We start from the raw sequence: 21,179 nt of genomic DNA on the forward strand, positions 1-21,179 counted from the left end.
TTCTTGATTTCTCTTCTTCTCTCCTACACAATATGTGCAGGGTTGCCTTCTTGGTGCTTGACTTTAGCATAGCTTCCACAGCACTTTGTGAGACTTGAACCATCTTCTCTCCTCCTCTTGCATATATGCAAAGTGATGCTTCCTTCACCTCCTCCACACCCAAGGAGAGCCTCCATTTTATAGGCTCCGAGAGCTTCTCTTCTTGGAGAGAGACTTGAGTGCCAAGATTGGAAAGCTCGATCTTCATGCAAGATGTGTCTATTCCAGGACCTACTCTGCAGCACCAATTTTGGAATATCTTTCTATGCCTTGCTTGGATGGAAAAACATCCAATACAAAAGTTGTAGATCTCATCGTTTCTATCGCAAGATATTTTAAAAATGGGTTCACTATATCTATTTTAAGAAAATCAACACTCTTACACTTGGCAAACACTTCCTTCCCCCTTCATAACTTGTACTACCTGTACCAGATATCCTCGTCACATTGCTTAGATCACCCCATTAAGTGATGCACTAGGAATACTGGTCTCTAAATGGTCTCATGGCCATGCTAGATCATCATCAACACTTAAAGAAAAGTGAGTCATTAACTCATTGATATAAATTTACTAAATAGAGAATGCGTAATAAGCAATCAATTTAGTGACACTAATTATTTTTTACATTATATTTAAGTGTTTGCTCGACTTTTTGCAAATGCCTACTCCAAGTTGGGGCTATTATCCAAATTTCGAATATCAAAAGGAACTGCAATGTATCTTGGGCGTAGTAATAATGCATTATATTATAAGAAGAATGCTTGCAAGGGTCATTGAGCGTTTATATGATGATGTCAATATAGAGGTTTTACTTTCAATTTTTTTCGAGGTGGTGCATTGTGGATATACCTAGTGTTTTCAAGTGCATTGTGGATATACCTAGTGTTTTCGATGTTCTTACACCGATAGAATACCAAAGGGGTGGTTGACATATGAATTTAAAGATTTCGGTTGCTTTGTGATGCTACATTAAGCTATGACAATGCCTACTAAATAGTTTGTAGATGTTAGACTATGTATTGTTATTCTAAAGTTAAAGTAATCTTCGTCAATTGTTATATGTGTTTACGTTTACAGTGTGGCTTTCTAAAATTTTAGGTGCAAGAAAGAGAGCAAAGACTATCATGTCCCCTGTACTATCACCAAGACAAGGAGTGGTGACATAAATTGCTTCACCTAGCCATGTTGTGTTGGAGAATGGAATTATTTCTAGTGATTCCTCAAAGAAAAGAAAGCTTTATTTTGGTTAGACTCCATGGGAAATTTTTGATTTTTTGTTCACATTGGGGCCCTTTGTGTAATATTTGGATACAAATGCATAGGCACAATCAAGGAGTAACGCTTTGTGGTTTGTTGATGCTTGACTTTGTGGTGCAAAGTTATTAGTGCAGTCTCTAGAACAAACTTTGGTTTCATGCTCTACTTCACCTATGTGTATTATTATAGTGAGAGTTTGTTTGTAATGCTTGGATACACTTAGACTTTGTGGTGTATTTTGTGTAATTGTAACACTTAGAGAGGTGGAAAGAAGGGGAGAGAGAAAGTGAATGGTGTTGCAGAGAGAAGAGAGAGATAAAAAGGAGAGAGAGAGAGAGAGAGAGAGAGAGAGAGAGAGAGAGAGAGAGAGAGAGAGAGGTGACAAATATGTGAGAGAAAAATCATAAAGAGGAGAGGTGTGAAAAAGGGTGGGGAGAGAGAGAGATTGACAATAAATAGTGAGATAGATTAAAAAAAGAGAGAAAATAGTGAGCAAGCATGTGACCTCTTGCGCTTGAGGATGCAAAAGAAGAATATGTGTTCATGTTATGGTTGTGCAATTGTATAGATGTTATGATTGTATACATGTTATGGTTGTGTAATGGAAACAAATTATATGATTTTTTTACACTTAAGGATGCCAAAGTTACTATGCGATAGGGAAGTGAAGCTGCCATGTGATAGCATAATAGTTTCACTATAGTGTTCCCGTGTAAGAAACGCTAGTTAAGACATTAAGGAAGATGTTGGTTAGTACTCTAGGTGGGAAAGGGAATACCAATAGAAAGCATGAAAAACACTCACTAGATTGTTGGAAGGCCTCACCTCATGTGTGCCATTTTGCATGCATGTACTATGGGGATATTGCTAGGTTTATTTTTACTTAGGGGTGGGATGCATGTTTGTAGAGAGGCTCACACCCCACATGCTACTTGTAGAGAGGCTCACACCTCACATGCTACACACTTAGTGTACAACACAAATTAACATAGTAGCAACAATAATTTACAATTTGGAGAAATGTATGACACAAAATCACCTACTCTTTGTTTGCTATGCATCAAGCATGGAGTTGATTTTTCAAAGGGTGGTAGGTTTGGTGCCAAGGGTGGCTTGAGTGATGACAAATCGATAGGAACCAATAAGTTGTGGAGAGGTTTTGGGGGTAAGGTTTGAACGGATCCTAAGGTATTAGCCTAGGCCTCTGGCAAGAAAGAGAAGGGCAAGCGAGCTTGGGAAGCAGCTTTGGCTATGGAGCACCTAAGGTGGCAGGCACGGATCCGCCAACTCTCGATGGCCATCATCTTCATCTTCTGAGGTATGTTATGGCGCCGCCCCTACGTACATAGTCAGCACGTTCCTTCCATCCATCATTCCATCGGACTGCCCCATTGTCTGCTAAACCCTAATCTTCCTCTCTCTTCTTTGTGTGCTGATACTTTGCCTCAAATTTTTCTTGTCTAATTGTCTCTCTGCGCCTTGCTCTGTATCTCTCTCCTGCTTCCTGCAGGTATGCCTTCTCTTCATGCTGCGAGCACTATCGCGTCTCAGGCCGCATCGCCACTTCGTTTCGCACATTTGAAGTACCCTAGCGACCATGTACGGACATTGGAGCTTGACCTGGAGCTCCTATTCGCTCTGACCCCCTGCTTCCCTGCACTGATTCGTCCCCCAACCGCTGAGCAGAGAGGATTTGTTTTTGTGGTCACTGGCTTGAAATCAAAGGACGAACTCAGATCTAGCGCAACAGAGGCTGTCGTACACGGGACAATAAGCAGCTCCGTATCCACCAGACAGGTGCCGAAGAGAAGCTTCAAGGAGAGAACTATTGCAGGAAGGCTAGTTCTGACAGCAGTAGCTTGGAGCATTGCGATTTTCAGGAACAGGCCCAGAGGCAATTCAATTTCAACATTTAATAGAAAACCCATCCTGTTTCAAAGAAACTACAGCACGAGAAATCTTGCAGGGATTCTGCCATTCAACTTGATAGACTTTTTTACACCCCTAATTATATTCAACGGCGTCCAATGCTCCATTCTCTTTCACATCTCTACTCTGCTCCAAAGCGTTAGAGAAGATGGGTGGCCAGCTGCCTCCTGCAAACCACTACGGTCTAAATGGAGGAAACCCCCTGATCGTTAATGCAGTTCATGATTTGAATACAGTCGATTCAAGGAACGTTGACGTGGATGAAATTGTGGAGCCAGACAGGAATGATCAAACCACAGACAGCTTGGAACAGGAGGATGACTCTGACTCTGCGGTATATCTAATCTATTCCTCGAACTTCTGTTTTCACTCTCTTTGTCCGATTAACACTAACCTTTTGGCCAAATTTGGCTTGTAGATTTGGAAGTTCACCTGCTACCATTAAGTTTCAAGGATTTTGTTTTGAAGTTTAAAGTTCTACAGAGAACTGGAAAGGTTTACAGATCTCTATGTTCGGCAGTGGGTTTAACCACTGTAATATCAAACTAGTCCTTCGCTCATGCAAATGTTTACTGAACAAGTGCGTTGGAAATAAACCACTGTAAAATCAGACTAGTCCTCCCAAAGGAGTTTATTCCTTCAGTCTTTCAGTACGAGAGCATTCCTTTGTTCTTTTAAAAGTACGAGAGCATGAACTTTGAATCTTGTTCTCAAAGATAATATTACTGACGACTTATGGGGGATACAGTAAATTCTTTGGTAAAGACAGAAGTGAATATTAACTGACTTGTGAAGTGGAGTGACTTGGAGGCCTTGTATGCAACCAACGTCTTTGATTTCAAAAGAAGTTTTAGTAGGAAGTCGGGCTAGCTTTCCCAACTAGGTTATATTTCTCCCTGATGTCTAGGCTGTTAGGATGCAGGCGATCTAACTGTGTGGCTTTCCTTTGTTTATAACCAGGTCTGCTTTGAGTTAGTCATGGTGGTTTTGTAGTTCGATTGATTGAAATGCCTAACTGCCATGGAATGACAGAGTGATGGCCTGGGAGAGGCGTTCAAGTCTCGCATCCTTAGTTTTCCCTGTTGTGGTAGTGAGTCGGACCAAATCAGGTTGGCAGCCGGTCAGCCTGCACTGAGGTAAGGCACACGATTGAATGTCCACTTGGGGGGGGGGGGGGGGTGTGTGGTGTGCCTCACCTCCAAATATTGGCCGAGAGTATGCATGTGCTTGGGCTCTTGGATGTACAATGTACTTCAACAGATCCGATGCATTTGGCTTCTTTTGCTCTCTCTTGCCCACCTCCCCCTGATTGTCTAAGTGTCACCTCAACAGCCTCAAACAAGTTGCACTGTGTTCTATGAATAACACAACAGTAGAAACTTCTCACCCTTGTGTTTTGGGACCAAAACCCAGCAATAAAGGGTAGCCAAGAGTGTAGGCAGCCATATGGAGTAGAAAAGGAGTCAAAAGGAAGAAGCATGGCTCTTAGATGTTTAGGACATTGAAGTGAAGCTTGAAGCTGCAGACAGCAAAGGCCAATGAACCAGCAGCTTGTGCAAGTAATAAGTGAATCTTGCTATGAACTGTTACTAACCCAAGTACCCAAACATGGCAGAAGCTTATAGCGATTGAGAACCTAAGCTCAAATAAACTCTTACAAGTATTGAGCACATGAATTGAAGAGAGAGGACATAGACATTATTGCGGCCAAGCACTGAAGAGAATGAATGCAAGAAGGGGGTTTTTTTATATCGGCTATCAGGGAGCATATGGTTGAGAGGCCAGATGGAAATACAGTTCCCTTCTTGGAACACATTCCTTGCCCATTTGAAGGTCCTAATCCACTCCCGTACATTTTCCCAACTTCCTAGAATGCTGCAACAGGTAGGTGGGCCTGAAAGGGGAGATGCCGTGGGAAACCCAGTGCCTAACAAGGGGCAAGTTGGTCAGGCAGGGTAGCAAATTGGGTAGTGAAGGAAGTCTGCCCAGTTTATGGTGTAAAGACAGTTTGCAGAATTCCATGCTTCTGCTCTTCCTCTTATATGCCTCAGAGAGATCTTTACAATTGAGTCAGCACTTCAGCCTTTGTGTTTAGGTTGCTTTGCCTGCATATTTATCTTTCGATTGCAGCATTGCTGTTCGTGATTTTACTCTCTTTGTGCACATCATCTACTGCAGCATAGTCAAAAATATATAGTGGAGTTGGAAAGTGGAAGGGTAGAATCTCCTGTTTTTGTGTTTGTTTAAAAAGAAAGGGGGGCGTGCGGAGGCAGTGGAAGGTGGATATCATGATTTAGAGGCTGTAAGGAGGGGAATGGGGAGCTCTCAGTGCTCTTGTTAAATTAGTCTCACTCAGTTGCATGCATGCACACAACTGCTCCTTTGATTTTGTAACTGCCTTGTGAGAGCTAATTATCACAAGGCAAGTCTTTTTGGTCTCTACTTTTGTCTTTGAGTTCTGTATTCTGGAGGACTAATACCCTTTCTTATCTACAGAAACTTAGTTTCTCAAAATTTTTTTGCCAGTGACTTTATTCAATTAGTGCTGGCTTATTTATTTGAAACTCCTGTTCACAGGATTGCATTCCTCAGTCGTATGGACACTCCTTACAGCTACAAAGTGGTGGGGTGGAAGCAGATCACTCTGCCCCAACTGAAAGTGAAGAACCACCCAGGTCACCATATGGTGTTTTAACAGCTGCTGGTGAGATTCTGCAGTGGATAAATATTCGATTCGGGTGTTCTTATTTTGTGGTGATGTATATGTGCCGTTTAAAGCAGCTTTACTTCCCTGCTGATGTCTTGATCAGTTATAAAATCTATTGGAACGTTAGATGAGTGATCTGTGAGGCTGTTTGTGTATGAAGAAATTATTTCCAAGGTCTATTGCAGTGAGAAACAATGAGGTTGCGATGGTTCAAAATTGGAAGTTAGAGGTGGGGATCATGGCTAAGACCACTTTCAACTTAGCGGCATGGAGGTTGAGGCAACAGTATATTTGTAAGGGGCCAGGCTAATAGGGACAAGTTTTACTCGGAAAGAACAAAGGATCCAGTAAGAGACAGAAGCTGTCCTGTTGTGTGCTTTCTTGAGCCTGTTTTTGGTATATACATACTCCCTCGACGCTTCACTGTGTGAGACTGTGATTAGCATCTTAGAAATGGTCAGCTTGTGTTCAATGAAAAGTTGCATTTATTGCAGTTTCTGCATGCATGAACTGTATGTTGTGTAGAGGCTTCTTGGTGGATCATGCGGTTCAATGGCAGCTTGGTGCAACTATGCTCGAGTTAAAGCTGCTGAGAGACAGCAGGGTTTGTGGGGAGGAACATAAGAGTGTGTACAGCAAACACTGTGACATAGAACTTAGAAACTCAAAAGATGAATGTAACAATGAATCATGCCCAATGCTGATGCATGGAGGAGAGAGCCTCCAGTTTCCGTGTCTTTGGGACTAGTATTGAAGTGAGGAGAGTCGAGTCAATGATACTGATCAGAGCTCGGAGATGACTGCATTGTCCTGACTGATCATGTGGCAGCACTTGTGAAGGAATGCTCTGTGTGGAGGGAGTGAAACGCAGTCCTCCGGGCAATGGGGTGTCAGAGAAGACTGGGTAATGAAGGACAGCAATAGATGGAACATAATGTAGTCTTGAAGAGCTGTCATTGACAAGGAAGATTCTTAAGTCTCTCTAGAATAATGGTTGCTATCAAGATGACTGCTGGGGAGCCAACTAGAGGAGAAAATGCAAAAGTATCAATGAAGATCTCTCCAAAACAGGTGGCTGCTATCAGGTGACTGCTGGGCAGTAAAACATCGAGTGTTGGAGAATCTGGCCTGCTCCAACCAAACACAGCTATCAATGATGATGTGGCAGCTGTCTGAAGTCGTCTAAATGCTGGATGGCCTGATAGGACAGCAAAATGTAGAGTGGGCAGGAGCTGAAAATGCAGTCGAGCAGCAATCCTCTCGACTGGGTGGCAAGGTGGGTGGCAGGCTGTGGGGCAGCTCCAGTTGATGTGGGTGGCTCTGGACAGCACAGAGTGGGCAGCTGTCTGGTGCAGTAAATGCAGATGGGCAGCAGCTGGGGGTGAAAATGCAGCTGGGCAACAATCCTCAAGACAGGGCGGCAAGGTCCATGGCAGGCTGTGCGACCGCCAGCTGGTGTAGGTGGCAGGCTGCAGCAGCCGGTGGTGAAAATGCAGCCGGGCAACAATCCTCAAGATTGGGTGGCAAGGTGGGCAACCACCAGCTGGTGTAGGCGGCAGGTTGGGCAGCAGCTCTAGTTGATGTGGATGGCTCTAGACAGCTCTAGGTGGTAGCAATCAGCCACTCTTGTGGGGCAGCATCCATCAAATGTTGGAGTGGAGTGATGAGGAGCAGTCCATAAAGAGGGAGGCTGACTGAGAGTGATGAATGAATGGGGTTGTGAGAGAACACCCACACATGCACTATTTATAGGGGATTTGGAGCATTTGTCTGCCATGTGCAATAAATGCCAATAATACAAATAAAGCCTTTTCGAGGCTGTTGATGGAGACCAAAAATAGGAATCAATGCACTACAATTAAATGTTAATGCATTTAATGACTTTGGTTGCTCAACAAAGGTGGTTGTAATCATCTCAACAGGTTTACAAATGCATGGCGTGTTTGTCAAAAACCTGAAATACATATTCAAGTTTGCAATAGCAGTAAGGGGATTCAGTCTGATTGAGCTGACCTACTGTTGGACTAATCTGGCCAAAGGGTTATTTCTGTCAGTCAATAAGTGAGACCACTGATGAAGTTCAGAATCTTTTGATCAATAATGAAGTTCACAATGTTTTTAACTTTCTTGTGGTATTAGAGCAGGTTTGTTCTCAGCAGCTTGATCAATATTAATTCACACCAGTGGTGCAGCAGTAGCCAGGTGTCAATAGCAAAACAGTTTTTGGCTGATGATTTCAGCAATTGATTGGAGCAGCAAAGTATAGTTGGAAACTCAGCATTGCATGGCTGAAATAGCAGCTTTTGGGTGCAGAGGTTGAGGGATTGCTGGAATTAAAATGTTCTGGCTGAAAATGCAGCAGTTCAGGACATGTGAAGGCAGTTTGTGGGCTAACAGCGGGTTCTTTAGGTGAGACTTTTGACAGCAAGCATCTTAGCTTGGAGATGCACTTGTATAGGGAAAGTTAGTGATGGCTTGTATGATAAAGCTAGGAGAAGTTGGATTATGGGATAAGTGTGATGACTGGGGTGCTGTGGGCTGCAAAATAAATTGACATATCATTACAGTGGTGTTAGCGGAGGGAAAAGTTTCAAGTCTTTGAAGAGTTTTCATCATCTCGAATCAAAAGGCATAATGAAATCAGCCTTCGTTCTTGGACAGTGTGGTGATTAACCTACAATTATAGCAAGCAATAAATTTACAAATTTTCAATAAACACTTTACCACTTAAATTCAAAGACAATTGACATCAGATTTGACCCCAAAACTTGCACCCCTTGTAGTATTTTTAAAACTTGTATTCCATGAACACTATCGTATATTGAGATTGTCCAATGTACAATCTTCCAATCTCTCTACGAATTCGGGAAGTGCGGGTTGCTACAAATGACCAGCAACATCATGGCTCAAATTGCCCCTTGAATTCAATTACAATTGGAAACAAATTGGGCCAAGAACACTTGCATGCGGATCCACCTAAGTCGAGATGGGCAAACCACTTTAGATCTTTTTTAATTCTAATCACCAATCTTTAATCTGTGGGCATAGGAGGTCGATAAACCCTAATTATCACAATAAACAAGTTTGATGGCAATAAAATAGTGATGTAATATTTACATATTTGTTGAGAGAAGAGAAAATGAGTAAGAGAGAATATTCCAAATAGTAACTTTGATGGTGAGTCTGATAGCATCAACAACTTTGAAAGTGGGGTAAAACCCAAGTGTTGTTGACAAGCCCGCCTCTTCTACAATCACCTTTGATTGAGGTGGAGAAGAGAATTGCTGCCTCTATCTTGTTGTGTATGTGATTTGATGTTGCGTACTTCAAAAGCTGATCTAATGGCTCCATAATTGTTTCTAGATCAGGTTGCTCTGCTACCATGGTGCTATAGTAGCTCTCTCTTGAGAATTGAGATCTCCCTTTCTCAGATTTGCCCCAAATAGTACATAGCCTTACATGGCATCCAAAGTTAGCCAATTTCAAAGTGTCAAATTTGCGAAGAAATATCCTCGCACAGAACACAACACTGTACGACAAAGTAGAGAGTGATAGAAGAACACACTTAGGGTTAGGGTAACTCAGAGACAATGAACACAGAGGACGAATGAAATGATATGACTCTTGAATATACAATGCTCATGTAGCAAACACACTATGTAGTGAATTAATATTGTACCTCGAACTCCTATATCTCAAGGATCAAGGCACGAGTAATGAGCTAGAGTGTTGCGTACTTTGAACGGATCCCGAATCGCAGGAAGCAGCCTCCAGATGTTGAACACCAGTAAACGTAGCCAAGGAAGGTTGGATTTGATGCAATTGGCAGTGAACAAGAGAGAAAGACTAAAAACGCAGGTTGCAGGAGAGAGAAAGACTAAAAACGCAGGAAAAACCAGCAGTAGCAGTCAGCACTTTGAAATCAACTTTGAACAATGTATGGTAGGCTGGAAACAGGTGCTAGACTATTGTAGACAGCAATGGCCAGCTTGGACCGCAATGTCCTTGAAATACTTGAAATCTACGAAAACGAGATTAATACTGAATGGAGGGCGGCATACCTATTGATAGAAAGTTTGGGCCCTTCCAAGTGGATTTGTGCTTATGGGGTACAGACACTCTCTAGGAAGGCCTTTCTTTTTAAATAAACAAGGTTTCTTCCTTAATTAAGCATGTTTTGTGTTAGCAGATATGTTAGCTCATGTGTGAGTCTCAGCTGCAAAGGCTTGGGAACATTATTTAGGTCATTTAGGCATTGTTTATTGTATCATTTTATGGTCATATTTGGCATTTATTGCTAGCCAACCAATATTAAATGCTGGCCGATCTGACATATTTTATGGCATTATTTGTGCCTATTTATTTTGGACTTCTCCTTCTTAGTTGGTCCGTTCACCACCTGGAGTCCCCGTGGAGAGAGGAGCCGGTGTCGGTGCCCACGTATCCAGTGACTCACTATTGTATGCGACGGTCTTGTGTCTGATATATGGATTTCATTTCCCGAGCATACATCTGAGTTCTCATCTGTATTGTGTTCTTTCTTTCCCTTTCTCTTTTGTCTTATGTTTCAGTAGTTTATTAAAGCCTATGTTTACGCTTCCATTGCTGCTCCACTTTTGACATGGTATCTGATTTCAGGATTTGTGCTTCTGCTGTATTTTCTTGCTATTTTCACCCTTGCTGATCAGGTGATTGCTGCTCCATACAGACGACCTGTTATACCTGTGTTTTTTGCAGATTTGCCATCGCTTGATATCTATAGCTCCTTTGTTGCATGTGTTTTCAGTTTTCAGGCTGTTGCGACAGTTTTTCAGTCTATTTGTGGCAGTACTCAGCCTGCATTTTGGTGTTCCTAACTCCTCCTTGGCTGGGCGACTATACTTTCAGGCCGTTTTTGCTGTTTTGGGCAGTTTTTGATTGTTGATTTTTTGCAGCAGCTTTTGTCTTCTTTTGGTCAAATTTTGGGTTATACCATATGTGAACTATTGTTTTTTGCAGTTTGTACTCGTGTTTTGGTTGTGTTTCCTCTCCAAATACCTTCTCTTCTCTACTTTTCTTCTAAATCCTCTATAGATGGCAGCTCCATGCACATCCACTGATGACAAGTACCGTGGATTTGATTATTACACGTGGAGTGTGGTGATGAAGGCTTGGTTTATCCAAAAGCGGTTATGGTACATGGTTGGTGGAGCTATTGTGCATCCTCAATAATCTTCTCTTGTTCCAGTTGATTTTGATGAAGATAACCATGAGGAAGCAGTGCTTACATGGGATTTGGATGATGCCCGTGCTTATTCGGCCTTACTTCGGTGTATTTCCAAAGAAGTCCTACCGGTGTCACCTCTTGCAGGACATCTTCAAACATATGGTCGAAATTGCAGTTGATGTACGAGGCTCCTTCCACCATGAGGGCCGTTTCTCTCTATGGCCAGCTCTAGCAAACTGAAGTTTGAAACCGAAGATACGATCCAATCATTCTTACTTCGAGTTACTCAACTCCAGGACCAGCTTCGCACTATGCAGTTTGCCCTATCAAAGACACATCTTGTTGGTACGGTACTCTACAAGTTCCTTGGGAGTTTGATGGAGTGGCGAATGCTTTACGAGCGTAGACATCTATGAATTTTGTCAGTTTTCGTTATATGTCCTTGATGCTACTTGAGCATGAGGCGACTTTACGACTACAGGGGTGGCTTCCGTCGCATTATGGAGGTTCAGGTGAGGCTCTCGCACCTTGAGAGGGGAGGGGTTTGAAGATAAATAAGTCAAAGGCCCAGTGTTATCACTGTGGCAAGAAGGGCCACTTGCAGAAGGACTGCAAAAAGTTAGTGGCTTCTAGGAAGAAAAAGGAGCAGAAGATGAAGCGGGATGCAGACTCCTCCGACAAGACAAGTCATCATCTGCTTCAGATTCCGACTTAGATGCTTTGGCCAAGGCGAAGTCTAAGGCGCGGAAGGGATCCTCTTCTTTGCATCGTGGGAAGGGCTTGGTGGCCCCTTTCTTAGCTGCTTTCTAGTAGTGTGAGTATAGCGCGATCTTTCCTTTTATTATCCTGATTATATATTTACAATCAGATCTAACTGCTGCAAGCACAATCAATCTTTCCTATGCAACCATGAATGCATGCACAAATCAAAAAAGAAACAACAGTAAGTGTTTTTAGTATAGGAAGCATCCACACCTAATTCTAGGGTTTCTTTTTTAAGGTCCTACCTTATTCTTAGGATTTCACTTCCTACTTGCAACTCTTTTTTCGTATTTGCAAGTTATTTCTGGAATTTGAAGTCTATTTTATCCTTATAAAAAGAATTGGTATTTCTGTCCTAAAAGATAATATGGGCATTTATACGTTGCTTTGCCCTAACCCGCGCTTAGCAGGATTTCAAATACTTTTCCAAGTCTATTTAGACTTTAGAATTTGTATCGACAAATTCTTATCAATGTTAAACAAGTCGTACAGACTTCCGATATTTATTTAATTTCTTGATATTGATAGTTTCAAGGTTGTCAAGTATTTCATAGTTGTTTTTGCTTCAACATTCTCGATATTTTAGGTAAGGTTTTCTTGCTGACTCATACATGGGTTAACTCATGATATTGACGTTCTTGCTAATATAATCATTAATATTAACATTGTGTGTGTTTTCAGTAAGAAAATAATTTTTATTTTATTCTACTCATATTCCATGGTTTAATCAACGATGTCTGACCATTTGTTGAACTTTCAACGTTATCTAGAATATCAAATTTCATTTAGCTATGTCCTAAGTGCAATGTTGATTGTTTTTCTGAAAACTTTATTTTAAGCAATGCAGAAATCATAAGTGTAATTTTTCTTTCATATTTCATACATTAAATTATATTTTGACGCACCTAATTTATGCGCATCTAGTATATATTTTTCTATGTAATTTTATGTTGATTTAGTGTATTGATTATTTCATGATATTATCTAAATGACTTTCTATAAATTATTATAAAACTCATATGCGTCTGTTTATCATTAGCAAAATGAAATAGAGATAGTCACTTTCAAGGAAAAATTATAAAATTTTCATTTTTCTAACACCGTTTACCTTTTTTCTGATATTATAATCACACGTGTCATTAATGAAATGATAATAAATATCACGAAATAAATCATAATTAAGATATTTTTTTAATGACATGCAGATACTTCTTTTCTAAGTGAGTATTTTCACTGAATAGTTAATTGTTTTATTACTTAGGCTATTTTTCTAAGCGGCAATTCATATGTATTTTCTTTAAAATGCATTTATAATTATTTAAAGCCAAATATAGTGATAAGATTATAAAACATTATTTTTTTCCAAACTGACAATATGCTAACTCTATCAAGTTTGCAGTAATGGGGGTTTCGCCAATTCCTACAGCGTCATTTTCTCTATCAGTCATGTTTCTTGCTTCTCTTGCTTCGAATGGCCTTCTTGAAATTTTGCGACCTCGTGGAGCCATGAATGTCAGGTAAAATTGACGTGGTAGTTTAAGGAGAGTTGGTGGTCGTCTAAAAAAATTTCGCCAGCGTTTTGCTTAGTGATATGGCCGTATGGAAGGAAGGCGTAATAGGGGATAGAGAAAATGGAAAAGAGGTAGAAGAGGGGTATTTTCCTCCTTCAAGGCTCAAGCTACAATGGAAAAGAGGAGTGGAGAAAAATTTCCATCATCAGGAGGTTTTTCTTTTTTGCTTTCTTTGTGAAAAAGAGGGGGTGTATTTATAGCCATGAGGGGGAGTATGTAGTTGACTCATTCTTTTGGCTACTTGTTAAGAGCCAAGTGAGCTTGATTAAAAATGCATTTTGATTACTTATCTATTGGATGGTGACATGGGGATGATTTCAAAATGCTTTCTCTCTCCAGGTGTCAAAAACGTCATGATTTTTGGCTTATTTTTTCAAAAACGTCTTTTTTTCTTCAAAACAACTTCATCTGGTGGTTTTTGGCTAAGTTACCTCATGACTTATCTAGTTTATAAAGTCATGCCATACTCTTTGATACTTAACTTACTCAATATCACGCTCGTTCTTGCGTGTTTTTTGTCTATTGATTAAGGCTTTTGCGATTTGTCATGCGGTTACGAAATCAATACGATCTTTGACGCATTAAATGGAATCGGGAATACTAAATTAAATATAATGCGGAAAAAGTTATGATCAAGCAGTCGTAATATTATTTACGAGGCGTCTTTGCTTCTTGTTGATTGGGAACATTGAGGCGTCTTCTCGTGTCGGATTGGGGAATTGATTTAATGCAAGACTCGATATTAAAAAAAATTAAGTGCGGCCACTTATGTGATAACCCAATAAGTAAATTTTCAAAACATTTCAAGCCCGAATTTGTTTCTTGATATGAAGTGTTATGGCGGGAATATTACAACTCCCAAGTGGTTCTGAGTATTAGGTAGCTCTTGAACAAGCATTAATTAATTGATTAATGCCTAGCTCCTAGTGTCACCATTGACGTTAATAGCTAATTAAATACCCTAGACCCAAATCGACACCAGGCACCACTTGTACATGACCGGTATAACTATTTCTACTTAGGGTCCTTGGCATGCCATTATGACTTAACTGACTTGCACATCATATGGGTATCTCACATGTGTACATTTGATTAATGCCTAAGCCAAATGCTAAGCAAAGCATTCAAAATACATGTTTGTGACATCTATTGTTGTTTGTTGCTGCTATTGACGGTCATTACTAATTAGCAATATAAAGAAAAGCCAGTTTTCCTGTTTGCAAGGGGACCCTCTTTGGTGGGTCAATTTAGCCCAAGTGGCATTCTCTCTCCTTTCTTTCTTTGACTTGCTAAATTGTTTCAAGTATTCTTTTAGCATGAACAAATTTTATAACTGCAAACAAGGGCAAAGATTGCTTATTTCCCATCATAAGTTTTATTTTGGAATTGGCATAGTGCTGTTGTGTTTTTAAAAATATTTTATAAGCAGTGCTTGGCAATGTTATATTATGTTGATTCGTTTTTTTCTTGTGAATGCCAGATGTCATTCCCATTGAAGCTGCACGGTCACGCTTTCTGGAGCTTTTGCTCTCTAATTTTATCACACATCATGTAATTCCAAGTTCTGAATCCTCTGATTCATTGTACAATACTCCAAATGGAAAGGAGAAACCGAAAAAAAGAAAGACACGGGAAGTCCAATATGAAGGGGATCCAAAATATGTGTTACCTCTTGCCTATATTGTGAACCTATATGAGACCCTTGTCAATGAAATAAATGCACGACTCTTGACAGTTGAAAATATACGTGAGAAGACTATGAGTGTTGCCCTTGAAGCTGCTGGTGGGCTTTACAGAAGGCTTATCAAAATGTATCCTAAATCTGGTGAGAAATATGAGCTGTTGAGGTTTTCTATGTTTTGCAAAGACTGGAAATTTTTACATGTTATGACAAGAAGTCAAAGGCTTAGACTTCACTGTGCTATTTTCTTGTTTATCTCAGGTACACAATGCAACTTTAAAAGAAGAGAAATGGCTTCGGCAATGGAGGCAAGAAACCGTTTTCCCCATCTGATCTCTGGTGATGAAAAGCGTGTAAGATTTGTGGTGGTTCATGGCTTGGAGCTTGTAGAGCGACCCAATATGCCATATGAAGATGCAGAATGGTAATCACTGTGAAAGATGAATTTGCACTAAATAGTACGGCTGAGACTTATTGGCAAGCAATTTTGTGTAATGACAAAGTGTATCAGAGTCCCTGAGATTTGAGAAGGATTGCATAACTAACCATGCTAACAAGATACATGTGGCTGTTTTGAGCAAATGTACAAAACGAGACCTTGTCATTAGGTGCTTTGAGTTGCTACCACTATCGTTCATTTCATGGGGTGAATATTTGAGTATGAAAATAGAAGGTTTAGTCTCCAAACACTGCTTATGATGAAGTATAATAACACTGCATGCAGGTTTAAGCGGCTAACTGGAAGACATGAGGCTGCCATATCTGAAAGGGATTACAAATTCTTTGCCCCAAGGCACAAGTATCGCAGACCTCCCCAGCATTCAATGAATCACAGTCCAGTTCCGGTGCGTTATGTAGGTTAATCTATTGAAACTGTGGAGTAGCCTTAAAGGTTTGTAAACTTGTTCTACATGTGTAAGATTTGCTCCTATATGTTGTTTCACTTTGCAAACATCAACGCCACTCCCTGTATAGACTCAAGGGCTTGGAACACTGATTTACATTTTATGGCTGCTTAACTATTACGAGGGTTGGTGCTTTTCAAGTCAATTGGCCTAGAGTGCAAGCTAACAGACCTTTACATAAATGTACGTATTTTCAGGCTCTAAGGGTTTGGATGGGATGAACAAACTTGCCTGCCAAAGGGACATCAATTCCACTGGCAACTGCTCCCTACATAGAGTCAAGGGCTTGGAACACCCATTTACCTTTTATTGCTGCTTAGCAATTATTAGACTTGGTGCTATTTTCGATTCAAATGGCCTAAACTGCAAGCTAACATACTTTCACTAGACCTAAGTACTTTCAGACCCTAGGGTTTTGGATGCTATGAATAACCTCAGAAATATGAGTGTTGTCAGTTCAGAAAGTAGGGTTATAGGTCTGAATCTTTATGCTTTTGACAATGGATGATAGAGAAAAAAGCTGTGTGGAGGAAAGCTAGAGTATGATGATAGTGACCATTGGTCCATCAATTTTAGTCCTTGCACCCTAAGTGCGTCTGGCTGAGAAAAACTTCATGGATGAACCTTACAAAGGTTGATGAAGAGTTCTGCACACGGGGGCAACAGCTAGAAGAGGCGAAACAGCCTGAATATGGCTGTGAATGGCTGAGTTGTTATGGCCTTTCTATGGTATAAAACTATGGAAAAGCCCGAGAGGACACAAATGGACCAAACTTGTTTTCTCAAACTAAGAATAGTTTCCTATCTTGTTTTTAATTCCCACCACACGCCATAGGAACCAAGCCATCTACTGTTTTTACTCTGCACACCAAGCTATCTACTGTTTTTATCTCTGCATACCAAGCTATCTACTCTTTTTAACTCTGCATATAGATGAGTTAAAAATCTGTAGCTACAGTTTGTTTAAGCAGTGCTATAATTTGTATGAAACACATGGTAGATTCATTTATTCAATTTTCATATCCTGAGGGAAATAAAGTTTTGCATTTCTCCATCACGGTAGGACACAACCTCTTCTTATTAGATTTCTACTTTAGTATTTTATTTGCTCTATCTGGGGAAGGCGAGGACTTGAAGAGATCCTCACTGCCCATACAGATCCTTGAATTGAGGGCAGGCACTTGACATAAAGGATTCTGTTTTGGAGACTTTCATAGATCAGTTTTGGAGCTTATAGCTGCCTTCATGTAGAAATGCAGACAGTAATTTCTTCTGGTTTTCTCTACAGCTATTTTCTTCTTTGGTCAGATGGTGTCTACTTTGTCATTAGTCCTGACCATATGTTTGGCACAGCCTAAGAGTCTTGAGGTTGAGACTGAAGCAATGTTGTAGTGACAGCTCAATGTCTAAGTTATGAACTCTCTGCTTAGCCAATACCAAACTTTGCCTAATCTCACCTACCATATTATCATACCATTGGCCATAAGAACCAATAACGCTTTTTTGTGACAGAATAGTAAAGAGGGAAGCAGCTGTTTTAATGTTTATGATAACCCTTTGTCCTTTTTGTTGCCCTGGCTGGCTGCTCCTCATGGCCTTTCTTACATTTATGTGTTGAAAGCTTCAGGCAAAGTCTTATTCACATAAACTACAAAGTTACAGCCAAAATTGTGGAAGTCCCGGGGTCAACATCTTAATTCTTGTTGCTTTCAGATCAGAACATCTTTTTAGTCTGTTACATCTCACATATTCTGCATGATAGTTCCAACATGTTGTATAAGTGATGCGTATACTAGAGAGATGCTAGAAATTTGTGGATGGGCCCATGCACATATTCAGTATTCAGAGTATAAATCGCTGTAGTAGCACTCCAAACAGCCAGCCTTGTACTTGGTCTGTGAACAATGCATGCACACACATCCTCCTCCTTTAGCACAATATCCTTAATATCAAAGAGCAGATGTTCATGGTATTTTTGATTTTGAATACTGAATGCATTGTGGTGACTTTTCAATCATTGCACTGATACTGATGAATTGGAGAGAGACATTTTTACTTTTGGACGTTTCACTTCAAATTCCATCTGCCTGCAGCCAAACATGCATGGACCTTTGATTGTAGCTAGTAAGTTGGTTTTTTTTGGGGTTTTTTTTTTTGGTTTTTTTGGGTTTATTTTTTTGGTGGAGCAGATGCAGCACCAGATTCAACATCAATCACATACTATGGAATGCCATTCAGAGCATCAACCGCAAATACCTGCCCATTCACAGCAGCCTTTACCTCTTACACACCTACAACACTCTCCACAAGGCTCTCATCTGACAGACTCTCTACATGTACAACATACATCATCTTCTCCACAGCATGTTCGAAGAGGAATGCACCCCCCTTCTTTACATGTCGGGGCCCGCATTATGGTCTTGGTATGTGAGTTACTAGTCGCTGACATTTGTATCTGTGGTGTAAGTTGATTTGACAAAATTTTGAGGTTTTGCTTTCAAAAAAGAAAATTGTATAACTACAGAAACAAAGCTACCATCACAATAGTGTCAAGAGTTAAGTTTACTTTTAAGGACATCTTGAGCAGTTACTTTTAAGGATATCTTGAGCAGTTACTTTTATGGATATTTTGAGCTGACATTGGTTCTATCCTATCCAGCCATCACAGCCAGCTAAATATTGCGATGAATGTGGTGCTCCATATTTAAGAGAGACATCCAAATATTGCTCTGAATGTGGTACCAAGAGGGTACTATTTACAAGCCAGCTCATGTAAGGAAATATTCTCAGGGTATTGTGAAAACTGGAAGAGCAACTCTCTGGTTGCTCATTGAGAACGTCAAGTTGGGAGCTCCTATCAGCAAGCTGACAGGTACAATCTAAGCTGAAATTGTTCCTAGTGATTGCAGGGTCTTTTTTACATATTTGAAGGAAGTGATTCTGCTTTGCAGCATCACTCTTATGAATGATGATGTAATTACAAACAGTTTGTAGTCCACCTGTATTATGTTATCTTGCTTATGATAGAAAAATAGAATATATATTGCTACACTGGAGTCATAAATGCTTGTTTCTACATTTGCTAGGAGTAGCTTAGATCTTCAAGTATAGTTCTTCAGATTTGTTTTATTGAATTGCATTATATTATAGGGGCACTCCTGGAACATAGAGATGTTCTCCATTTTTCATTTAGAAGGCATCATCTTGCTGCTTCAATTATAAGTCTAGCATATTGCAAGCCATTGGAGGCATGCCAATGTATTCCTAAAAATTGAAGTCTTTAAGCTATGGGCATTCTAGAGATCTAGACGTTATTCAAACTGAGACAAGTTTCCCTAGTCTGCATGGAATGTTATAAGAAGACATGGTATTGCATCTTTAAGACTTGGGGCCACCCAAATAGGGCTCATACTTTGTAGACTGATCAGATTGTTGTGTGGAAGTCCCCTGTCATTCAAGGCTCAGATCAATCTCATTTAATGATTCTGGCAGTGACATTTTATTTGCCTCTGTTATATTGGAAAGCCTGTCATTTGAATAGCTTTTTCTCCATGTTATTTTGAGTACTTTTGCCCTTAGAAGGAAGAGGAGAATAAACAGGGGAAGAAGGTTGCAGTCTCCAATGATAAGAGGGAGATGTGGTTTGGGAAGCATTTTGTTTAAACTTACTTGAGTAATTCACAGAACTGGTATTTTCTTGACATTTAAGATTTGGAAAATATAGACTCTTGTTCAACCATTTTGAGGTGGATTAAATTTCCTTCTCCATCCATTTTGAGTAAGCTCTGTGGTGAAGCTAACCCGTGTTTTCTTCAATCGCGGACGTAGGATAGATTATGTGAATCCTCAAGCTCTGAGATGGAAAGCTGATATTAAGAATATGACTGAGGTAGGATAGATTTTGTGAACCTCCTCCAGCTTTGAGATGGAAAGCTGAAGTTAAAAAGATGAATTAGGCTTGTGTTATCAGGAGTAAAGACACAACAGACTCTGGGGGACTCACAGACACATGCACGCTCGTGTGCCCACACACACAGTCTTACATGTAGGTTGTTTGTCAGGTGATGGATCAGCTGTCCATGCAAACAAGGTTTTTTGGTGTATTCACGAATTGAAAAAATGGCAGTTTGAAAGTCTTCCGAATTTTAGGTTCAAGTATTCAGAAGTCCTTTGCCATTTAGATTGAAGGTATTCTCTTGTGGAGAATGTTGGTGGGGGCATTACCCCTGCATGCTGAGAAGAGTTCTCCTGAAGATGTAACAGTCCCAAAATTTTCCTCACCTTCTTGGCTGGGTCAGTGTGTCATAGAGTTCACAAAATGGAGAATGGTAACCTACAGTAAGCAGACGAGTTTGGTAGTTTGTGGTAGGTGACTTAAAACATGGAATTTTAGAAGGCTCATTACTGTGGAGCCAAAGAAGAAAGAATTCAAGGTGGCTTAGTCATAAGCAGTTTGGTTGTTTGGTTTCATGTGCACAGCTTGGTTTGTGGTGATGGAGCCTTAGATTCAGATCTAAGTGTGGAAGCTCTAAAGGAAATACTGCTTTTTTGGGCTGGCTTGAATTTCTTTTAAGCCTGCTTCACAGATGAATCCACTTTACATGTCCTCCATATCCTTTCTACAATTTGGGTAAGGCAATTAACAAGCAAAAGAAACCTGTCTAGAGAACAAGCAGCACTTGCAGGTGGACAGAGCCACTGAGGTGTGGTTGTCAATGTCTCTTTGAAAGGACAAGCTGATTAGTTTAACCATGTGATTTGGTGTTGGCATCAACTATGTACACCACCTTCTTGTTCCCTCCTCCCCCCCACCCTTAAGTCATTGAGATTTTGATGCAAACCTTCACTTGAACACTATACATTTATATTAAAGGCTTATCCATCTTCTTCAAGTCATAGGAGGTTGACGTGGTGGGTAAAGCTAATATGGATAGTTTGACATTTGGTCTTTGGATTTTCTAGTTGTGGCTACTTCAGCTTTTTTGTTTTCCAATGAAAGGATTTTCTCATAGTGATGTGTGTGGTTGACTTTAAAACTTTGTGTGTAATTTCTTATCGTGATGATTTGACTCACTTTCTAGTCTAGAATTTAGGTCAATATTCTATATTTTGGCACTAGAG

General features: G+C 40.3%; 1 protein-coding gene across 4 annotated transcripts; it reads left to right on the forward strand.

The window, feature by feature from the left end:
* The first annotated feature begins 2,439 nt into the window (after nt 1-2,439).
* LOC148034885 (PPR containing protein) lies at nt 2,440-20,910 on the forward strand. Of its 4 annotated transcripts, none has more exons than XR_015691125.1 (9): nt 2,443-2,615; nt 2,808-3,560; nt 5,804-5,930; nt 14,953-15,297; nt 15,415-15,577; nt 15,878-15,998; nt 18,248-18,481; nt 18,718-18,930; nt 20,120-20,910. XR_015691125.1 is itself a non-coding variant. In XM_087679821.1 (8 exons), exons 2-8 carry the CDS (start codon nt 3,375-3,377, stop codon nt 18,732-18,734), a joined length of 1,197 nt encoding a protein of 398 aa, XP_087535947.1. In that variant the 5' UTR covers nt 2,440-2,615; nt 2,808-3,374; the 3' UTR covers nt 18,735-20,910. The 4 variants fall into 4 exon arrangements, 2 of the variants coding, with proteins under 2 accessions (XP_087535947.1, XP_087535946.1); XR_015691126.1 differs by having other exon boundaries at nt 20,538-20,910; XM_087679821.1 differs by having other exon boundaries at nt 2,440-2,615; nt 18,248-18,485; nt 18,718-20,910.
* The last annotated feature ends 269 nt before the right edge of the window (nt 20,911-21,179 follow it).

This window comes from Lygodium microphyllum, chromosome 6 (genome assembly GCF_053477565.2).
Source record: "Lygodium microphyllum isolate KBCC chromosome 6, Lygodium_microphyllum_v1.1.10, whole genome shotgun sequence".
Lineage (NCBI taxonomy): Eukaryota > Viridiplantae > Streptophyta > Polypodiopsida > Schizaeales > Lygodiaceae > Lygodium > Lygodium microphyllum.